The sequence below is a fragment of the Epinephelus lanceolatus genome, chromosome 20 (genome assembly GCF_041903045.1).
Source record: "Epinephelus lanceolatus isolate andai-2023 chromosome 20, ASM4190304v1, whole genome shotgun sequence".
NCBI lineage: Eukaryota > Metazoa > Chordata > Actinopteri > Perciformes > Serranidae > Epinephelus > Epinephelus lanceolatus.
Window position 1 is genome coordinate 3,119,128 of NC_135753.1, and position 20,929 is coordinate 3,140,056.

The 20,929-nt window shown below is 42.0% G+C and overlaps 1 protein-coding gene across 12 annotated transcripts in view; it reads left to right on the forward strand.

Annotated features, from left to right (window-relative positions):
• sugct (succinyl-CoA:glutarate-CoA transferase) overlaps positions 1–20,929 on the forward strand; it is a 317,331-nt gene that overhangs the window by 88,362 nt on the left and 208,040 nt on the right. For 11 of the 12 annotated variants that reach the window (XM_078162592.1, XM_078162589.1, XM_078162590.1 and 8 more), the window contains exons 10-12: positions 6,495–6,566; positions 6,926–7,023; positions 9,664–9,766. In XM_078162592.1, coding sequence (XP_078018718.1) covers positions 6,495–6,566; positions 6,926–7,023; positions 9,664–9,766 — 273 coding nt within the window. Of the gene's footprint in view, positions 1–6,494; positions 6,567–6,925; positions 7,024–9,663; positions 9,767–14,872; positions 15,053–20,929 lie in introns of those variants that run through there. The other variant, XM_078162593.1, reaches the window with a different exon arrangement.

The following is a 20,929-nucleotide window of genomic DNA, read 5'->3' on the forward strand; positions in this document are numbered from 1 at the left end:
CATGGACACATGAGACGGGGATAGCGGGCCCCTGGGGGCCTGTTGTCAATCCTGGTCTCAGGAGGGTGACAGTACTACCAGAATCAAGTAGAGCCACTGCATCTCGGGATCCTATTCTGATGGGAAGCTTGGGGGCCTCGGTGCTCTCGTGGGCCCAGCAAGTGGTGAGATAGCTACCGGACTTCTGTTGTGAGTCAGTTGGTCGAGCTGTAGGCATGGGTTCGTCATTGAGTGGACAGTTCCAGGATAAATGGCCCTCTTGGCCGCAGTTGAAGCATTTCCGACGATCCTGGTTTACCAGGGGCCGACACCTGGGGGGAGACCTGGGCTGCCCCCGCTGAGGGGAGAGTTGGGTTGGGGCCTCCAGGTCACACTTCTTCAGTCTCGGCTTGTCCCCTCGGGGGTCAGGACGGCTGTGTCGCAGACCCTCCATCCGACTGCCTCGCATCAGCTCCACTGTGACTTGATGATTTTCCAACAGCGACACCAGGGCATCCACTGTCTCGGGACTGCTTTGGGAGGTGTATCGTTTGGCGTCGGCTGGCAGTGCTCTCATGCACCGATCCATTACCAGTCTGTTGAGGGCTGGAGGTCCTTCCCCCGTGGTCAGCCAGCTGCGGGTCAGGCACAGCATAATTGTTCACATCTTTGGGGTTAAGGTCCCGACAGGCCCGTTGTGCGTCCCCTGTTAAAAAGGGGGCCAGTATGCCTGCCCACTCTGACTTAGGCCACCACTCTCTCTCTGCTGTTCTCTCAAACATGTCGAGGTATGCCTCAATGTCATCTCCAGCCCCCTGTTTGGTCAGCACTTTACTGGGTTCCATGAGCTTCTCTGGCTGTACCAACTGCTGGCCCAGCATAGTTATGGCATCTTGTAAGGCCTTGAGGCTTTGGGCCTGCTGAGTTTGGGTTTGGATGAGCTGGGTTAGGGCATTCTCCATGGCACTTTGTGTCAGCCTAAGTACCCGTTTTAATGTGAATCTATAGCATCAGAACGATGCCCACATTCTCCACCACAATGTGGCAGGCCAGGGGATGAGAAGGCAAGATTCACAATAAAAACAAGTAGCAGAGACAGTTGACAATGAACAAAAAGAGTCTTTATTAATTAGCCGGGAAAAAGGGGGAGGGGGCAAACGTTAACTAAAATATCTTCCCGTCTGGGGTCTTTGGGCCTCCAGCTTGAGGCCGGGCTCGGGCCTGTGTCATTCGGCTGTGGCCTAAGGTCGGGGAGAGAGAGAGAGAGAGCAGTGAGCCAACGACTCCCCAGTGGCGATGGCAGGCAGGCTTTCCTTCACCAATGCTGCCTGTCAGATTCTCAGTGAAAGAGTGAGCGCCCAGAAACTGGGTGAGGTTATACTTCCTGTGATTGCTGAATGGGTGCAGGTGTGAACAGACTGAAGTGCTGTTGTGAAGTGGAGTGAGTGGCTGCTTTTCCTGATTAGCTGATGGGCTGCAGGTGGGACCAGTGCCAGGTGCCCAGAGGCTGTAAGACCTGCACTGGGTAAAACACTCCCTCTACCACCTCTCCCAACCTAAGCCTGGGGCTCCGCCCCCAGGATGGACTGGCTGGGTTGTGTCCCCTGGTTTGCCACAGGATATCAATCTGTCCATTTAAGATGCACAAGTGATTGTGAATCAGTTTCACCTGCTTTAGTGCAGATGAAAGTGACAGCAGGGGGTAATGGAGAGGCAAAACAAGACAACCCCCAACAAGGGAATGATTCTGCATGTGGTGGCCACAGACAGTTGCTCTCGCCTTATCCTTCCTGACTGATTCTTCTCTTGTTTTGTGTTCTGCTAGTGTCGTTGTCAGTACTGGTGGCATGAGATGGTACCTACAGCCCAATCAGTTTGCACAGGCAGTCCACCTCCTCCAGGATGGCACAGCCATACGTGCAGTCCCAATAAGATTTGCTGTGTCTCCCAGCTCAGTCTCAAGAGCATGGAGGAGATACCAGGAGACTGGCCATTACATGAGGAGAACTGGACAGGACCGGCATTCACCAGAGAACACCAGAATTGGCAGGTCTGCCACTGGCATCTTGTTCTCTTCACAGATGAGAGCAGGTTCACTGAACACATGTGACAGGCATGAAGGAGCCTGGAGATGCCGTGGTGAACGTTATGCTGCCTGTAACATTGTCTAGCATGACTGGTTTGGCGGTGGGTCAGCAATACATTGCCACTAATGCATCGCTGCAACAGGTTGACACACACAATGAGGCGTTTTCATATACAGTGTGTGTATGGGGCCATGACCAAATGCTAGTGTTTGACACGTTTGGAGTAAGAATGTGTCGCAATGTGCATCTGGTCATGAAAAGATTTAGAGAGTTTGCACCACCTTGAAAGATTCTTCTTCTACTGAATATAAGAACACAGAAATCTTTCTTTTTTCCTGTGTTTCTTCATGTGTTCCTGTCATATCAGAACCATGTTTAAGCCTAAACTAACAATAAGAGGTTCTTTACATTCAGAGCCATGTCTGTCTTCAAGCTGCTTCACATTAGTGACTGTGAGCCTGAGGGAACTGAGATGTTACTATGTTATTGTGGAGGTTCATGACTCACATGTGGACATTAAACCATCACACAAACTCAGATAAACTGTCAGCTACTCCTGATGTTTCGCTCCATTTGCTTGGAGTGAAAGTGGCAATGGCGGTGATCTTGTGGTGATCTTGTGGTCCTCATCTCTCTGTGTTATAGTCCTACCCTGGGATGTAATTCTCATGTGAACTTCCTTACCCACATTGCCCCTGCCCCCCCCCCCCCCCCCCCCCCCCCACCACACACACACACACACACACACACACACACACACACACACACTTGGTACCGGAGACGAAAGAGGAACCAGATGGGCTTTTGGTCGATCACAGCAGTTGAAACAACTGAATTATTGGTGTTTTGTGGTTGCAGCTATGTGAGGAAGATATTAGAGCTCATCTGTCCCGACTTTCAGAGTTCACATCAGATTTCTGAGATGGGTCAATCGAAGCTTCCCAAAAGTGAGACATCTACCATGTCAAAGAAAAGACACATGAGAGATTTACAGCAGTCCAGAAAGAAAACTTGTGCTCAGATACAAAAGTGACAGAAAAGTTGATTCGTCTGCTGACAGAATACATGTTTACACGAAAATGATCCACTGAAAACAGAATCATTCTCATTTTTGTTTTGAAAAAAGTTTTGATAACAATTGCCGTGCACACGGATCTGCAAAAATGGCCAAAAATGCTGCAGTATACATGCCAGGCCAGTAGTTGGCAGTGTGACGCTTACGCTTCCTTCTACAGAGTGGCGATGTATAAACAAACAAAATGGCAACCGCTCGCACGTTTGTCTGCACAGATGACGAGGTGGAGTTGCTACAGTAAATCTACACTATGATGGGGAAGTGTTGATAAATTTAATAGGGTGAGCAGCACAAGCAGAGCTGGGAGTCCGCCATTGTTGTTGTGATGGTCGACTTTCTCGCACATGCCTAGTGACTGGAAGCGTAATGCGCATGTGCGAAAGTCTCCGTTTTCAGAGGAACTGCATATTGCAAGTTTGTATGACAACGGAGACGGTGGCATTTCCAAAAAATTGCTCTCTGGAATCCGTTTTAAAAACGTTGCATTTTCAGGCACCCAAAACACCACTGTCGTGTAAACGATAGCCAAAACGCAACTAAAGTTTACAGTTTTCAGTTGAAATCGTTGTCGTATAAACAGGACCTTTGTGTCACCTGATGAATGTCAGTTCAGTATTCTCTCTGTTTTAGCTCAGCTATGGTCTCCACCACCTCCTGAGGGAAATATCTGTGTCTTAAGCTGCTAAAAGCTCCACTATGTTCACCAGCGAGTCTCTTGTTTGCTGCTGCAGTTTGATGCTGAGACTGACAGGAAATGTACTATAAAACTTGGGAAAGCCCTGCAGAGGTGTAGATGACTGAAACATTGAGCTTCAGTTCTTTTACACTTTTGTTGGGGGGCAGGAGCCAGCCCACTGCAACCCGACCGCACCGCCTGCCCTCTCTGAGGACTGTTTGGGGTTTTGTGGATGAACGTCCTGTTGTAGTCCCAGGGTGTACTGCGTTACCCACAACTCCCTGAGGCAGAGGATGAAAGAGAGACGGCGGTTGGAGCTGAGCACTGAGAGCACTGTGACTAAAGGGTTAGTGGTCAGAATACGCACATACAGCAGTGGGATGTGGTTGCTGGTGTGTGTGTGATGCATGACAGCAGTTCTTGTCCTTTCATGTGGTGACCAGTTTTTATTACAAGCAATTGAGAGAGAGAGAGAGAGAGAGAGAGAGAGAGAGTGAGGAGAAAGTCCAAAAAGTGGGAAGAAGAAAATTAGGGAGGAAGAAAAGAAGGACGACTCGGGGGAAGGAAAGACGAGATAAAGAAGAGAAGGAAGCTGGCCTTTTAAACAGGTTTCCTCAGGCGTGCTTCAGCTTATTAAACTTCTTTTAAAATTCATCTGGGATAAAATGTAGATGAACCTCCATCACACTCAGGACCTCCTATTTAATTAGAGTAAATTCCATATAACCTGCTGGGAAGAACCAGCTTAAAATATGTTATAATCCCCAAAGTTCACAACCTAAAGTCAGCCTCTCTGCTGCCTCTTAACGTCCTGCTGCTACTTGTGAAAGTATGGCTAAACACAAAGGTGTAATTGTGAGGAGTGGGTGATACCAAGAACTTTGCTTTGGATACCAGATATCAATCAGTTTTTGAAAGATGATGCCATTTTTGAGATGTATATATCAGGGTTCAACAGGGTGTTGGCCACTGACCACAAAAAGTGACTCTGTGGCCATCAAATAGCACCTGTAGATTCCCCCCCTGTGGCCACTAATACTGTTTCCACACTCATGCGCTGACTGTTTGGTTTGGCCTGTCAGCCCAGCACAATGGGGATTTGTGTCTCCATCACAACAGGACTACCTGCTTGAAGGTGTGTCTTCAACTATTGACGGCTTGTCTTGAGTGATGACATTTAAAAGCAGTGGGCTGATCCAGAACTAAAGTCCCCTGTTATTTTGCTGCAAGTGTTTTTCCATTACATAGCACGACAAGTAAAAGAAGTTTACCTGTTGGAAGTGAGCTGTTTGCAGAGGTGCAGTAAGAGCCTGTTGTTGGCATATCTTTATCTAACATCTCGCTGTGGCTGTTTCTGCTTTCACTTTCCTCCCTGTCAATTATTAGACTTGCCTTTATTTAGAAAAAGTCTGCTAACAAAGTTCTGCTAATTTCGTGATAATATATTTCACATCCTACAGATTCTTCACAATAAAAGTCCCAAGTTATTTTGTTATGTTAGACTTAAATTGTTATGCAGCAAAATAAGGAAAAGTTTTCATCAGCAGTAACTTAACATGACTCCTATACAGCTGAAAGCAAACATGAAACAGTAAAATAAAGCAGATATCTAAAGTAAAAACAGGATGCAGGAGGGAAACTTATTCCAAATCACAGAGATTCAGTTGGAAGCTACAAAAGCACTGAAAGCTGAACACACAGAGACTTTTAAAATTCCTTTCTCTCTGGTCTTCTGCACATACAGATGTAAGTGGTGTCTCCACACACTTGTTACAGGAAGAGATGCAAAGTCATCGAAGGTTGGCTGCGGTCGGCAAGATGTCACTGCCACCTGCTTGGAGGCTGTTAGGTGCACCGACTCTGGAAATAGTCCATCTCTGGCGTGGCTTGGCTAAGCTTGGCATGTTAAACTGACAAATAAATTGCAAATCAGCGTGGCATGGTTTGACTCATCGCAGCCAAAAGTGATGATAGAAAAAACCCTTTAAGTTTTATCAAGTCTCTTCAGAATGACACTGCAGTTGAAACTGTGATCTGAGAAACAAATACATTGCATATATTATATATTTACAAAGAACTTGAGTTTTTAATGTCAGTTATTGAAAATATTCAGTGTATTCATTCTGCTAATGTATTTTTACAAAGCTTAAGGGCCCTCGAAGGTTGGCTTTCAGTCAGTTTTGGGCGGTAGGTTTTTGCTTTGTCCTACGTAGTTGGCAGACTCAGCATGGTGTATTGATGTTGGACCTGTTGGAGCCCATTGGTTAATGACATCACCCAATGTTTCTGTAAAAAAACAACCACTTTTTGCTGCATGAAGCGTAGTCACAACTCGCTAAAAACAAAGTTTTGTTGTTTAACAGTGGTTTGCAGATTTGCAGCTGTCTCACTCTCAATGGTGGCACACCATCCATCGTCGCCTCCACATCCTGATGACAAAGTCAGCCTATATACTATGTCACTTTAGAACCGTTGATATGATATGTATTAACATATTCCTGGTTTGCAGAAACGAGCAAAGCAAACATTTTCTTCTGCTGACTTGGCTGTTAAACATGCGTAGCACTGCAGCAACAGAAACATGGAGTCATAGGGATCAGTGTTATTTCAGAAGTGTTTCCTCCTGATAATTATCACTGAAGCCGTGTCTGTCTGAAAGCTCTCATCTCTGTTCCAGGGCTTCAAAACCAAAGACGGACACATTGTGATGGCTGCAGGCAACAACAAACAGTTTGTCAAAGTCTGTCAGGTGAATCTCTTAAACACAGACACACATTCAAACAGTTTTATTATTTCACAGGCAAATATTGTGATTAGTTTTTGCCCAAAAATGAATGTTTTTTTAGAGGAAGAGCAATCGAATGTAAAGTTTTTGAATATCCTGCCTATTTTAAATGCAAACCCCCATATGTACTTACACACACATACACATTATTGCAGATATATAGATATATTTCTAGTACATACAGGCATACACAGAGCATCTCGAAAGTATTTGATACTCAGCTCATCCTGTAAAGTTTGGAGGGTTTGTTCTGAGGATCCCCAGCTTTGACAGACAGAGAGGATTTCTTTTTATATGAAATATTAAACTCTGTGTGGTTGCAGGTTCTGCAGCTGATGGAGCTCACAGACGAACCAAAGTACAAAACCAACAAGCTGAGAGTCCAAAACCGCCAACAGTTGCTGCACACACTCTCACAGAGGTACAACTCTTTGTCTTTGTCCAGTTGAATTCAAACAGTTTTATTGGTGTGATACTCATATTAAATATTTCCAAAGTCCAGATTTCTCAAATAAATTTACAGTATCTTCTTGTAGTGTGTGTGTGTGTGTGTGTGTGTGTGTGTGTGTGTGTGTGCGCATGTAAATTAATATAGCTGAAAATGCTTACTGATGTACATTGTATAATTGATTGAAATCAAAATGATGTAACAATGGTCAGTCGAAACCAAAATCATCAACCTACTGAGGGCTGGGTTCAAAATCACACCGAAAATCAAAGTAAAGAATTTAAATCACAGGCTGATCCAACTTGTGTGAATTTTATCAAGGCAACTCATAATGTGACTCAGTAGTGTGTATGGCCCCAGCGTGCCTGTCAGAAGTGCATCCTGATGAGGTGGCAGATGGTGTCCTGGGGAATATCCTCCTAGACCTAGATCAGAGCATCAGTGAGCTCCTGGACAGTCTGTGACGGTAGTTGGCACTCTGGTGCACTGATACATAACGTCCCATTGGTGCTTAATTGGATTGGATTTAGGTCAGGGGAACGAGAGGGCCAGTCAATGGCATCAATGCCTTCATCATCAAGTAACTGCCTACACACTCTGGCCACATGATGTGTCATTGTCCTGCACCAGGAGGAATCCAGGTTCCCTAACAGCTGTCAGGGAACTGTTGGTTATGACATGGAGGTCTGTGTGACCCTCCAAGGGTATGTCTCCCAGACCATCACTGACCCATCGCCAAACCGATAATCCTGGATTATGTCACAGGCAGACGTTCACCGTGGTGTCTACAGACTCTTTCACACCTGTCACGTGTTCAGTGTAAACCTAGAGAAGAGAACAGAATCAGAATCAGAATCAGATTTATTCGCCAAGTACCCTTGTACATACAAGGAATTTGACTCCGGTAGACTTGCTCTCAGTGTACCAGAATTGACATTAGTATTCAAAATTTAGACAAGAAGTGGAATATACAGAAATATACAATATACAAAAAATATACAAATATACATCAAATATAAAAAAATATACAATATACAAGGATGCAAGTGTTGTTTGACCTGCCACTCTGTGACTGTTAGGAGTTCATCAGAGCGACAGCCTGGGGGAAGAAACTGTCTTTGTGATGGGTAGTTTTGGTGATCAGTGCTCTGTAGAGCCTACCAGAGGGGAGGAGTTTAAACAGATTGTGTCAGGGGTGTGAGGGGTCTACAGTGATGTTTCCTGCCCATTTCCTGACCCTTGATCGGTACAGGTCCTCGATGGAGGGAAGATCAGTCCCAATAATCTGGATACGTAATCAATACGTAATGTAACCAAAGAGTGAACAGGGATAGCAGTGCTCTGAGGTGTAAGCGATGGGCGAAGGTGATTAACATTTCGGAGATGAAAGTATGCAGACCAAATAGCATTATTGATGTGGGCCTCAAAAGACAATGTACTCTCCAGGATGACACCCAGAGAGAGATGGACTTTGGAGTCAATGCTTAGAGATAGAGCTGGGTGTCACCAGCGTAACAGTGGAATTGAATACCACATTTTCTGAAGATACGGTTAAGAGGTAGAAGGTACATAATAAATAAAAGGGGACCTAAGACAGAGCCCTAGTAACTGGAAAGGAGTTGGATCTTTAATTTCTGGTTTGAACAAAGTGAGTGCGGCCAGAGAGATATGATTTAAACCAGTTGAGAGCAGTGCTAGTGATACCAAGGATGTTATTTGAAATGGTATCAAAGGCTGCACTTAGATCAAGAAGAACGAGAATAGTTCGAAGGCCAGAATCAGCTGAAAACCATACTGAAATTGTTCAGATTGTTGTGACTAAGGTGAGTGTGGACCTGAGCTGCAACTGATCTTTCAATTATTTTAGAGAAGAATGGTAAATTTGAAATTGGTCAGAAATTGTTCAAGTTGTAAGGATCTGCACCAGGTTTCTTTGTTATTGGAGGTATGGCAGCAGTTTTGAGAGATGTGGGCACAAGACCAGAGGTAAGGGAGGAATGTATAATCTCAGTTATTAAGGTGGAAAGGGAAGGAAGACAGATTTTAACTAGGTGAGTCGGAAGGGGGTCCAACAGGCAGGTAGATGATTTGGATTTAGAAATAAGACCAGATAGTTCAACAACAATTGGAAGTTTGAAACTAGATAGGGGAGACACAGGAGAAGCACAGAAAAGCATATTAGGTGAACTGCAAGTAGTATTGTGAGAAGAGGTCAGTTGCTGGTGAATATTTTCAATTTTGGCATTAAAAAAGATAAGGAGAGTACAATTGTCTGTGGCAACCACATGCAAAACCATTCCCTTTTTGGAGGTTGTCTTGCTTTCGCCTCTCCTTTGCACCTGTTACCACTTTGATTTTCACCAAAGCAGGTGAAATTGATTCACAATCACTTGTGCTTCCGGAATTGACAGATTGATATCCCTGAAGTTTAACTGACTTGGTGTTATACTGTGACCATTAAGTGTTCCCTTACTTTTTTGAGCAATATATATGTGACACAGAAAGACAGTTTATTATTTTGCCTGGTGAGTAACAAAATTGATTTCAGACACTAAGAACAGCTGATAATGTTGTTGTTATTTCTCATAATAGTGATGAATTTCTGTCCATCAGGTTTCTGCAGGAGAAGACAGCTGATTGGCTGAAGAGGTTTGAGGGCTCAGGTGTTCCTGTTGGGCCAATCAACAGCATTCAGGACGTGTTTTCTGATTCACAGGTCAGACACACAGATGTTAAAAGTTTGAAATTGTTTAATTTGGTTATTTATGAAAACAGATTGAAAAAAAATGAAAGGCTATACTTTCTGACTGCTTTAATCACAACACTCTCAAGTGTCCACATTAAAGACACCTGAGGGAAACAGAAACAGTGAAAATATGTTCTTCCATGCTGCATTAAGAGTAACTGTGAAGTAGCCTCATGATGCATCTTTTCATCAGCGTCTCTCTCTCTCTCTCCTTCTGTGCTGTAGTCTCTCTGCCTGTAGTATTTGTCCAGTTAAACAGCAGATTTGTTTGTTTTCTGCTTATTCCCAAGTAATCACTTAATTTCAGTAGTTAATCACCATTGATCTTTTGGGTGAGATAGCAGGTCAACAGTATATGACCCATGGAGGTGGTATATACCGACTGAAAGCTGGTAACCTGAAGATTAATTTGAGATGCAGCTCAGCACTGTGTATCAAGTTTTTCTAGTCATAGGTCAGAGGTCAGAGGTCAGAGGTCAAGGGACCTCGGTGAAAATGGCCATGCTTTTTTTCCCTTGTCACAATTTAGCCTAACTTTGGCATTATTTAACCCCCTTTCTTAGCATAATAGTACAGCAGATAAGCTCTCAAATTATGAGGAATTGTGCACTTTTTGAAAAAAGCATGAAATTTCTACCATAGTTAGTACATACCATAAGGTTTATTTTCAGATGTGGAGGGAAGTCAGATTTGACCTCTAAGGCCTGGGAGAGGTCAAATTCAAGATGGCCACCAATAATATTCAAATATGCTTAACTTTGGAACCAAACACAATAGAAAAACATTTAAGGTGTCATTTCCAACTAAGTTTAGGGTGCCCATTCAGTTAGTGATACTCTTGAGATCAATGGAATTCAAGAAAATGCATTTAGGTCAAGGTAAAAATTTGCTTAAAAAAACCAAAACATTTTCCCCTCTTTTTAAATTTTTTTTAATGAACCCCAAAAATATTTCAATTACTTTTTACTCTCATGTATTATTCAGTAATTAGTTATCATTTACTGGGATGTGTGGTTATTTTTTCCTGCTAAGCACATCATTATCAGCAGATGGCCCTCTAAGAGCAGTAGTCAGTAGGCAACATGATGAGTAGACTACAGTATGCACAAGTGACAAGACAGAGAGCATTTCTGACATAAATATCCTACCAGGTAAACTGACTGACTATGTACAGACAATGGCCGTGTTTCCCAGTTAAGAGCAATCTTAAGACTTAAGAGCACAGTTAAGAACGTCTTTGGTAAGAAGGGTTGCTAAGATACGAGTGTTTCCCAGATGCGTTCTTAATGCCCTTCTAAGGATTGCTCTTAAGATCGCTCTTTAAGAAGCTCTTAACAGGAGCTGTCCACTACTGCGGTGCTGAAACAATAGATGTTAGGCAAATCAATCACCCACCACTTAATCGGCGCATAAGTCACACACAGCGCTGCTACCTAATGTACTAATTCCCTGCTGCTCGTGTGTATGTGTGTTCTAATAATTCTAATGAAAAACTAAGACGATAAATATTTGTTAATGACCTATTTTCATGATGAAAACAAGACTACAACTAAATAAGAAGTAGTCTTGGTAAGAGAATCATAAGGAAATGTATTATATTTAAACAAAAAAACACAGACACCTTGCTGAGGCTGGTGCCGTCTCCCACCACGTCCAGGAAGCTCCCCACTGCGTAAAAACGCAGCGCAGCCAGGCATTGCACCTCCGGGCTGAGGGCAAAATTGCACCAGGTTGCCCTCCGGATGTGTGGAGACACTGATGAGGTGTTGTATCTCGGTACTTCATTTGGACAGCTCGGTCTGACAGCACGTCGAGTGGGCTGAAGTGCTGACGCACAAATGCATTTACATATACGGTTTGGCTTTGCACACGGCGACGCTGTTGGTTAGCAGCGAGAATATGCTGTAAAGCAGCCATGGTATCTCACACATGTGTGATGTGGCAACGCTTTTATATAGAGTGGCAGGTGGAGCATCCATTGATATGGTTCCAGCTGAGCTCAATTACACCTGTCAGTTGCCTGATATCTGAATGTCGCAGGTTTGGAGGGTGGATGTGTTTCTATTGTGCCCTGATGCATTTTTTGGATGTGGTAAACTATCTCATATGTGCATGCAGATGTGGGATATGTGCGGACGAATTATGATGAATGATAGTCATGATGATTCATTTTATTTGTGTGCCTGATGTGCACAGCACATACAGGAACACACTTGTTATTCCTCATACTTATTTTTCTTATTATTATTTTTCTTCTGCCAGATTTCGGTGCGTAACTTGTGCCACAGCTTTGAGTGCACATAGGGTCTTCATAAAACATATAGATTCAAGATTCAAAGTGTTTATTGTCATATGCACAGTAAGGACATGCGTTTGCCTGCAGAATGAAATCCATTCTTTTCTGTCACCAATTAATGCTAAACAATATAAATCTGAAGTATAAAATAGATCAAAATATATATGGTGCGCGCTGTTTCAATATCTATGGAAGCGTATTGCATTCACTTGACAATTAAAAAAAAAGTCTGTTTTATTGAGTAATTTTTTTTCAGAGTATTTTTTTATTTTTCTGTTTTTCTGTAATTTTTTCTGTTTTTCATGGTATTTTTTTTTCTGTTTTTCGTAGTAATTTTTCTGTTTTTCTGAGTATTTTTTTCAGAGTTAAGAGAGCAATAGAACAACAGACACTTTAATTCCTTTCTTGAGAGCTTGATATAATGGAAGCCAATATGACCTGCTTGTTGGCTTGTTGGGAGTATCTCGTCTCCTCGTTCAAAAACAGAAAAAAACTTACCACCAAAAACAGACAAACCCCCCCCCCCCCTCCCAGGGAAAAAATTACCCAGAAAAACAGGAAAAAATTTAAAAAATTACACCAAAAAACAGAAAAATAAATAAATTTCTCCGAAAAACAGAAAATATTACTCAGAAAAGCAGGGAAAAATTACTCAGAAAAACAGGGAAAAAATGACTCAGACAGTAATTAGTCAGAAAGCTTAGTGTAATATTAATTTGCCTGACGCGGCTGGATTTGTGAGCATTTGGTCGCTAAGAAGACTGTTAAGAGTGGGTTAGCTCGATCTTACAACACCTTCTTAGTGAAAGATCTTCTTAAGCTAAGAGCGATCTGGGAAATACGTTTTTCTTTCACGGGAGGCTTAAGAGCGTTCTTAAGAAGCTCTTAGCGCTAAAAGCCATCTGGGAAACACCGCCAATATAAGTATACTTGAATAAAGCCTTAACATACAAATACATTGAATTTAATTGTAGCCGGGAATTCCTGCCTAGTTAGTTAGCTATCTAGCTTCTGTGGTAAAAAAAAAAAAAAAAAAAAAAAAAAAAGGTGGCCACTGATCAAAATAATTCTGCTAGCTAAACTAGAAGACAGTCTGGAACATACATGAGGTGAAGTCAGTTGAATGATTGAACAGCGCATGTTCTAGAGATTTCAGGTTGGTCATTTGTGTGAAGTAGGACTATAGCTGAATTAATGGTGATAGCAAAGTAGCCTAGTTCAATACTGTGCCGCTGGTATCAAACAGGCTTGAGAGCTAATAGCTGGCGTGTAAATGTAGACGTGTTATTACTGATTTCAAAGCAAGTTTCAGTATAAGAAGCATAGTAGGCCTACTGAAATATTGTAAGTAAATACATTTTTAATGATCATTATCATTACTGTTATTATGTTGGAAACTTGTAAATAAATCTTTTGCACCCTTTAGCTCACTCCGTCTGCATAATTTGACCATGACTTTGACCTAAATGCATTTTCTTGAATTCTGGTGATTTCAAAAGTATCATCAACTGAATGGGCACCCTAAATGTAGTTGGAGATGACACCTTAAATGTTTTTCTACTGTGTTTGGTTCCAAAGTTAAGCATATTTGAATATTATTGGCGTCCATCTTGAATTTGACTTCTCCCGGGCCTCAGAGGTCAAATCTGACTTCCCTCCACATCTAAAAATAAACCTTATGGTATGTATAAACTATGGTAGAAATTTCATGCTTTTTTTTCAAAAGGTGCACAATTTATCTGCTAATCCGCTGTACTATAATATGGTTTTAGGTCTTCTAGTTTAATATGATACCAGTGTCATCATTCTAGCTTTAAAACTCAGACATCTGTAGCCTTTGAAAGACAGGTGACGAAAATAGCAAGGTGATTAAAATAAATATTAGCACGTTATGTTCAGACCTTAATTGCATTGTGATTAACATGTTAATGCTGAAAGCCCTAATATACAGTGTATATAAAAATATAAAAGTGTAAAAGTTTGGGCACCCCTGATCAAAATTTCCTTTACTGTGAATTGTTGAAGCTTTTTAGAGCTCTGGCTTGTTCACAGTCACTGTTAGGAAAGGCCAGATTATGCAGATTTCAAAGCTTTATAAATATTCTGACTCCTGAAACAGTTTCCCAACAATCACCAGTTATGGGCTCCTCTAAACAGTTGCCTAGCACTTTAAAAGCTAAAATAACTGATGCCCACAAAGCAGGAGAAGACTATAAGAAGATAGCAAAGTGTTTTCAGGTAGCTGTTTCCTCAGTTCATAATGTATTTAAGAAATGGCTGTTAACAGGAACTGTGGAAGTCAGGTTGAGGTCTGGAAGGCCAAGAAAACTTTCCGAGAGAGCTGCTTGTAGGATTGTTAGAAAGGCAAATCAAAAACCCTGTTTGACTGCAAAAGACCTGCAGGAAGATTAATCAGACTCTGGAGTGGTGTGCACTGTTCTACTGTGCAGCGATACCTGTACCAATATGACCTTCATAGACGGGACTTTAGAATACAGTATATATTTTACTGGAGCCACTGACGACAATTTTCATCAAACAGCAACAAAACCACATACAGATAATGAATGCATCATTTATCGTTAAAAACTAACAACACAGTTGTGGTGTCCTGGTTAACGAATGCACCTGATGGGACCCCAGATAGGTGTGTGTGTGTGTGTGTGTGTGTGTGTGTGTGTGTGTGTGCGCGTGTGTGTGTGTGTGTAGAATGAATAAAACAAATTACATGTTGAGCCTCTCTCTGTCTCTAAAGTAAAAACAAACATGTTTATTAGCAGGCGAGCCAGCTGGCCGGTCTGTCATCCAGTAAGCTGTGAGCGCCTATACATGCACTAAGTGGAGAAATGTCAGAGTGGGCTGCCCATGACAGGCACTCCGAGCGGTTGGGGGATTTGGTGCCTTGCTCAGGGGCACCTCGGCAGTGCCCAGGAGGTGAACTGGCACCTCTCCAGCTTCCAGTCCACGCTCCATATTTTTGTCCGGACGGGGACTTGAACAGGTGACCCTCCGGTTCCCAACCCAAGTCCCTATGGACTGAGCTTGGTGACTCTAATCTTAAAACTGTGTTGACTGTATAGATCCTCTGTGTGTGAAGCATCCATGTTTTAGAATTTGTAGCTTCTTTGCAGCAACATCCATATTTGAAGCATTAACTGTCATGGCTGCATGTGAGTCTGGACAGACATCTATGTAAACCATAACTTCAACTTGGCTGGTTCAAAGAGGCATCTAGTTTCCTTTTTTATTAATATTGAAGTCTGTTTAAAAAATCTGATAGCCAAAAGAATAAATTAATTAAAAAATATGCTACTTTGGTCCTGATACACTGTCGCTCTTAGTCTGCAGGCACAACTCTATAGCCCCAAACTGACTTCAACAAACTAGTGGCGACAAGTCTGTTGGGTTGCCTCATGTCGCCTGTGTCTTAGCCAAAAACTTTCACTTAACACATTGGAAAGACAACAGCTGACAGCCAACCAGCACATTTTTTGCCTGCATGAGAGGAAATAAATCTCCACACTAGCAGACGGTAGTAGTCTGTATTTGTCACACAGAAAGGGAAATAGGAAGACCTTCTGGATGCTAGTTAGCCAATTAGCCCACTAATAACACAATCCAATGCTGAAAGAACAGAGCATATTTACTGTGTGCTAGTGAACGATAACGCAAACCATCAGGAAATGTTCCTGCTGAAGTGCTCAATGGATAAAAAAAGAATCTAACCCAATGCAACAGGTTTGTTTACTTTCCTTACTTTGTTTCTGTTTTATGTGCTGAGCTGAACTGACAGAGAGATTTCATTTGCTAAGAGGCTCTGATGTCAATTCAACATGCTGAGTCAGCTGAACAAGGGCCATCATCTCAAGCCTCCTCCAGAGGTGATTTGAATAATCAGAGTTTGGTCTGTCTTGGATGTTTTTACAGTCAACTTTTTCATGGAGACACGTAGTGACTCAGTGTAGTTGGGGTCTTTCCATTTAATGAGGTTGTGATGATTAAGATGATGAGAAGAGGATAAAAGAGTGTTATCGTCTGATTCTAATGTTGCTAGCTCACTGTGTGTATCATGGAGAAGAGAAACATGTTATGTGTCCTCACAGTCTGCTTAGTGATCTGTGGCTTTGAACACGTTTTATTTGAGTGTGTGTTTTGAGGACAACAGCTCCCATCACCACCTGGCACGGCACCATCATATAAAAGCTTTGACTCCCTCATCCCGCTGTACCAACTTGTTATAAAACTATGTATGGACACACACTCTACAAACACACACACACACATACACACACACACACACCTGTGAGTGCTGATACTGATGTTTCCACACATCTGGCACTAACAGCATCAGTTAATTGAATCGTCAGTCGATTTGAACCTCATGCTGTCAGCAATAATAAAGAGTTTCTGCACATCAACTCAGCTGAACTCCTCATGAAGCAGACCAGACCGTGCCTTGCTTCCTGTTCTGTTAAACTCCCTGTCAGGAGGGGTCTTGTTTTCCTGCCATGTGTCTTTATATGTTAGTATGTTAGTGCGCCTGAATGCATCTGAGCTTGAACTCAGGCTGCATGATTGATCGGAAAAAAAAATCATGATCTCGATCGTACGTCTATGCGATCTCGTTTCTAAATGATGGCGATCCACTCGCTCCTGTTTCCCTTTGCATTCATGTCATGCTGCATTTACGTGTTCTCATGGGCCTTTTCCATAGTGACTACACTGAGTCAAACTATGCTGCAATGATTTGTCTTTGTTTTTTGCCGAGCCGCAACGGAGCTGCACCAGAGATGGACCTTAAGTAGTAGGTCCAAAAGGGCACCCGCCCTCCTACAAATGGGTAGCGATGATGTCTCGCCTACTGCAGCCAAGGCCCGACGACCCCTCTTCTCCCCCTGAAATAAGCATGTTAGTTGTGACACTCAATTCACCTTTGCCTGTGCAGGGGACCAGAGAGGAAGGCGTTTTTAAAAGTCTCTGTGTGTTCAGCTCTCAGTATTTTTGCAGCTTCTAACTGAATCTCTGTGGTTTGGAGTTGAGTTTCTCTTCTGTGTTGTGTTTTTACTTTGGATATCTGATTTATTTTACTGTTTCATGTTCACTTTAAGCGGTATGAGCTGTGTTAAGTTAGTGCTGATGGAAACCCAATATTTCCTCTTTTGGCTGCTTCACAATAAAAGCTATTAAATAACAAAACAACATAACAACAAAACAAAATAACTTTTTGACAAGGGAACCAGTGTACTGCTAACTCATGTCGGCTTACGGAGAAACATCATACCTGCAGCACTCTATAAGGAAAAAAAGATACCAAACAAAATTTTGTTTGTGTACAAAAACAATTTGGTGGTCAACAAAAGACAAATTGCAGTATGTAAAACATGCAGGCCGAAAATTACAGAGATGCAACACCTTCCAACTTCGTTTAACATTTGAATTTGCACAATCAACATTAAGGCAAGGCTTATATTCACATCATTGGCAAGCTAATGATTAGCTAACAAGTAACTTTTTTACAAACTTGTTTTAACAAATACACAAAAAATCATGTTCAATTCATGCATTCATGAGTTTTGTAAATTTAACTTATTATTACTCTTTTGTTAAAATGGCCTTATATGTTCCAGTTCCCGCAGATCCTTAAAAAGTCTTAAATAGCATTGAATTTATTAATCTAAGAAAAAATGGGTATTGTCACACAGATCAGGATGGTCGAACCAACAACACTCATATTGTTTACATCAAGAATGCTTAGAACAGGATGACATGGGGAAGTGCAAACCAAAATTTGACCATTACACCAAGATTTTGCAGCATGGCTGAAATCAATACAAGGCAGTTCATACGATGTATTTTATGCTTAATGTTTTTGCGAACTTGGGACCACAGGAATCGATGCAGTGGAATCCCACATACAGAGTGAGAAACATAGGTTATGGTTGTCGTTGCTAAGTTATTGTTAGTGTTTTTTTCTTCAATTTTGCGTACTGTAAAGTAGGGTTGGGTATCGATTCAGATTTTCCAGATCGATTCGATTCGATTTTCAAGGACTCAGTTCGATCCAATTCACGATTCGATTCAATTCAATTCAATTCAGTTCAAAATCGATTCAGTCAAGTATATTTCAATTATGATACAGAATTTGCTTGGATATTAAGATAATTTCTGAGAGTATATTTAACAAGGAACACTCTGACCTGGTGCATTACTATTAAAAATACTGTTTACATTAAGAATTGACCCCAAAGCAGTACATTAGTCATCATGTACTTTTATTTAACATTACCTGACCAACACATACAAAATAAATATTTTAAACTAAATCTAATCACAAGGCAGACAATTTAAATGAAGTGGCTACAAAAAATGTAAACAAAGGACATCCACAAGTTTGCTGCCTGTAACTGTCTTATAAAGCTTTTGTGCAATACACTACAGTGGTTGTAATGCACACATTGACTATATCAGAAGAGAAACAATATACGTAGGTGAACCCTGCAGCAAAGTGAACCCTCTTCCTCAGAGAGGATCTTTGCCTCCCAGTTTGTTCCTGGCGGCAGAGCAGAGTGAACCGTCTTTCTGTCTCAGAGGATCTTTGTCCCATGAGAGCAGGCACGCTGCTCTCCGTGTCTGTGTAAACAAGTTTCGCTGGCGATTTGACAGTCACTAGAAGCACATTATGACCCTTTGTAAAAGTTTCTGTGTGGTACATGTGTTGTACATGAGCTAACGTTAGCGGCTAAGGACTGAGAGGCTGTCCGGTATGTGTGTGTGTGTGAGTGTCTGAGGAGCGTCAGTACGTTAGCCGTAACGTTAGCCTTGCTGTTTGTCAAGTTAACGTTATCGTCGGCAGCCCTGAATAGCTTGTAAAGCTTTAGCATAGTTAGTTAACACATTTGTTATCGGCCCATGTGTTTACTGCTACAGAGAATTAATAAATCTTTGGTTTATTTGCACAACGTCACCTCTCTGCCGTCTTTTATCATGCCTGCTAACGCTAAGTTAACGTTACCAGCAGATCTGTATGAGGCACAAACTGAGGCGGGTCCATGTCATTGGTTCGACAGCCCATTGGTTCGACATCCCATTAGTCCGATTGTCCGCGGTGCTGAACGGCTCGCGGCGGGCGTATGGTGCGCCGCGACCAGCTTGAGGTGGAGCAGGCCCAGGGCTTATGTGTTTTCACTTTCTTTTTCATTTTAACCCACACCATGATCTTTTCCTGACCCTAACCAAGTGGTTTTTGTGCCTAAACCTAACCAGATCTTAACCACAGGGCATCATGATGATTTCAGAACGGACTTTGGAACAATGAGTTTAATATGGTCGGAACAATGGGATGTCGAACCAATGGGCTGTCGGACCAATGCGCAGTTCCCAACTGAGGCTGCAGTTAGCAGTGTGCTGATGCTTAGTGGTATTTCTTAATCAATAATAATAAAAGGAAAATAGTTATAGTAAAAGATTGATTTTTTAATTAATGAATCGATTTTGTGCCATTTAAAGGAAAATCGATTCAAATTGATTAAATCGATTTTTTCAACCCAGCTCTACTGTAAAGTTTCAGTTTCAATCTAAGTGGCATTAGAAAAAGCTGTTGGAACCCTGACATTTTGTGAAGAGCGCATTATGACTTGTTAAGGACTCAGAACTCAAAGCTTGGGACTTGACTTGGGACTTCTCAGTCTTGACTTGGGACCTGAGTGCAAAGACTTAAGACTTACAAGTGACTTGGTCCCACCTCTGAGGAAAAGCTCAGTGGATAGTAGGGCTGTGACGGTTCACAACAGAGTAAACTTTATGTAGATTGATGCATGTTATGTGGAACCAAAGTTCACAAGTGTTTTTCGCCTAGAAACATTTAGCTTCATGCTGTCAGCAACATGTGATGAAGTTAGCACAAGCTGACTGGCTGTGAATCAGTCACACTTTGGCGAGCTGTATGAATGAAACAGCAGAGCTGTAAGACCCGTCTGCAGGTTCCTAATCGGCCAACATATTTTCATATATTTCTATAAATTAGTTTTGAAAGCAGATAAATTATTTTTATGTATTAGTTTCTATGACTTCATTGTTTGTAGGATTTTATTATTGTTATGAGGCAGTATTGCTGCCTTTTTTAACAGCAGCTCCTTGGTAATTAGTAGATCATCATGCTGCTGCAGGTATTGGTGGTCTCTCATCGTTCGGGTCTTTTTGGGTTGAGTCTCTGTTTTAATGCCTCTGTGCAGGCAATAGGCATGTCCAGAGGTGTTATATTTTTGGGGTTGTGTGTCCCATTCTCATGAACATGATATGTCAAGAATGCATCAAGGGAATTTCTCCTAATTTTGTACAAACGGCCACTTGGACTCAATAATGAATTAATTAGATTTTGGTGGTTGAAGGTCTAGGTGGCTGTGACCGTGTGTCCATTCATTCTTGTGAATGCAATATTTCAAGAACTCCTTTAAGAGGACCAATTATGCTTTTTGTGTTTTTGCATCTTCTTTAGTGTTTTTTTACATTATTTTTATGCATCCATTAGGTCTGCTAAGTAAAAAAAAAAACAATGTCCAGGCTAAAGGGAGCTCTCTCTCCCCAAAGAAACACAGCTCCTCAGCTGCCTGAAATGGTTTGTTGCGTTCCTGCCTTTTCTTCCCAACCAGATCTCACAGAAACACGTGAAAAGACCACGACCTCTTAACACCGCATTCCGTGGTGGCGGCACGTAATGGGTTAAAATTACGTGCCTGTACCATGGAAACAATGCCAATGTAAAGTCAATTAGGATCCTTTGTCGTGGTGGACACAAGAATTCCCTGGTTCAACAACGTCACGTCAACATCGTTTTCCTT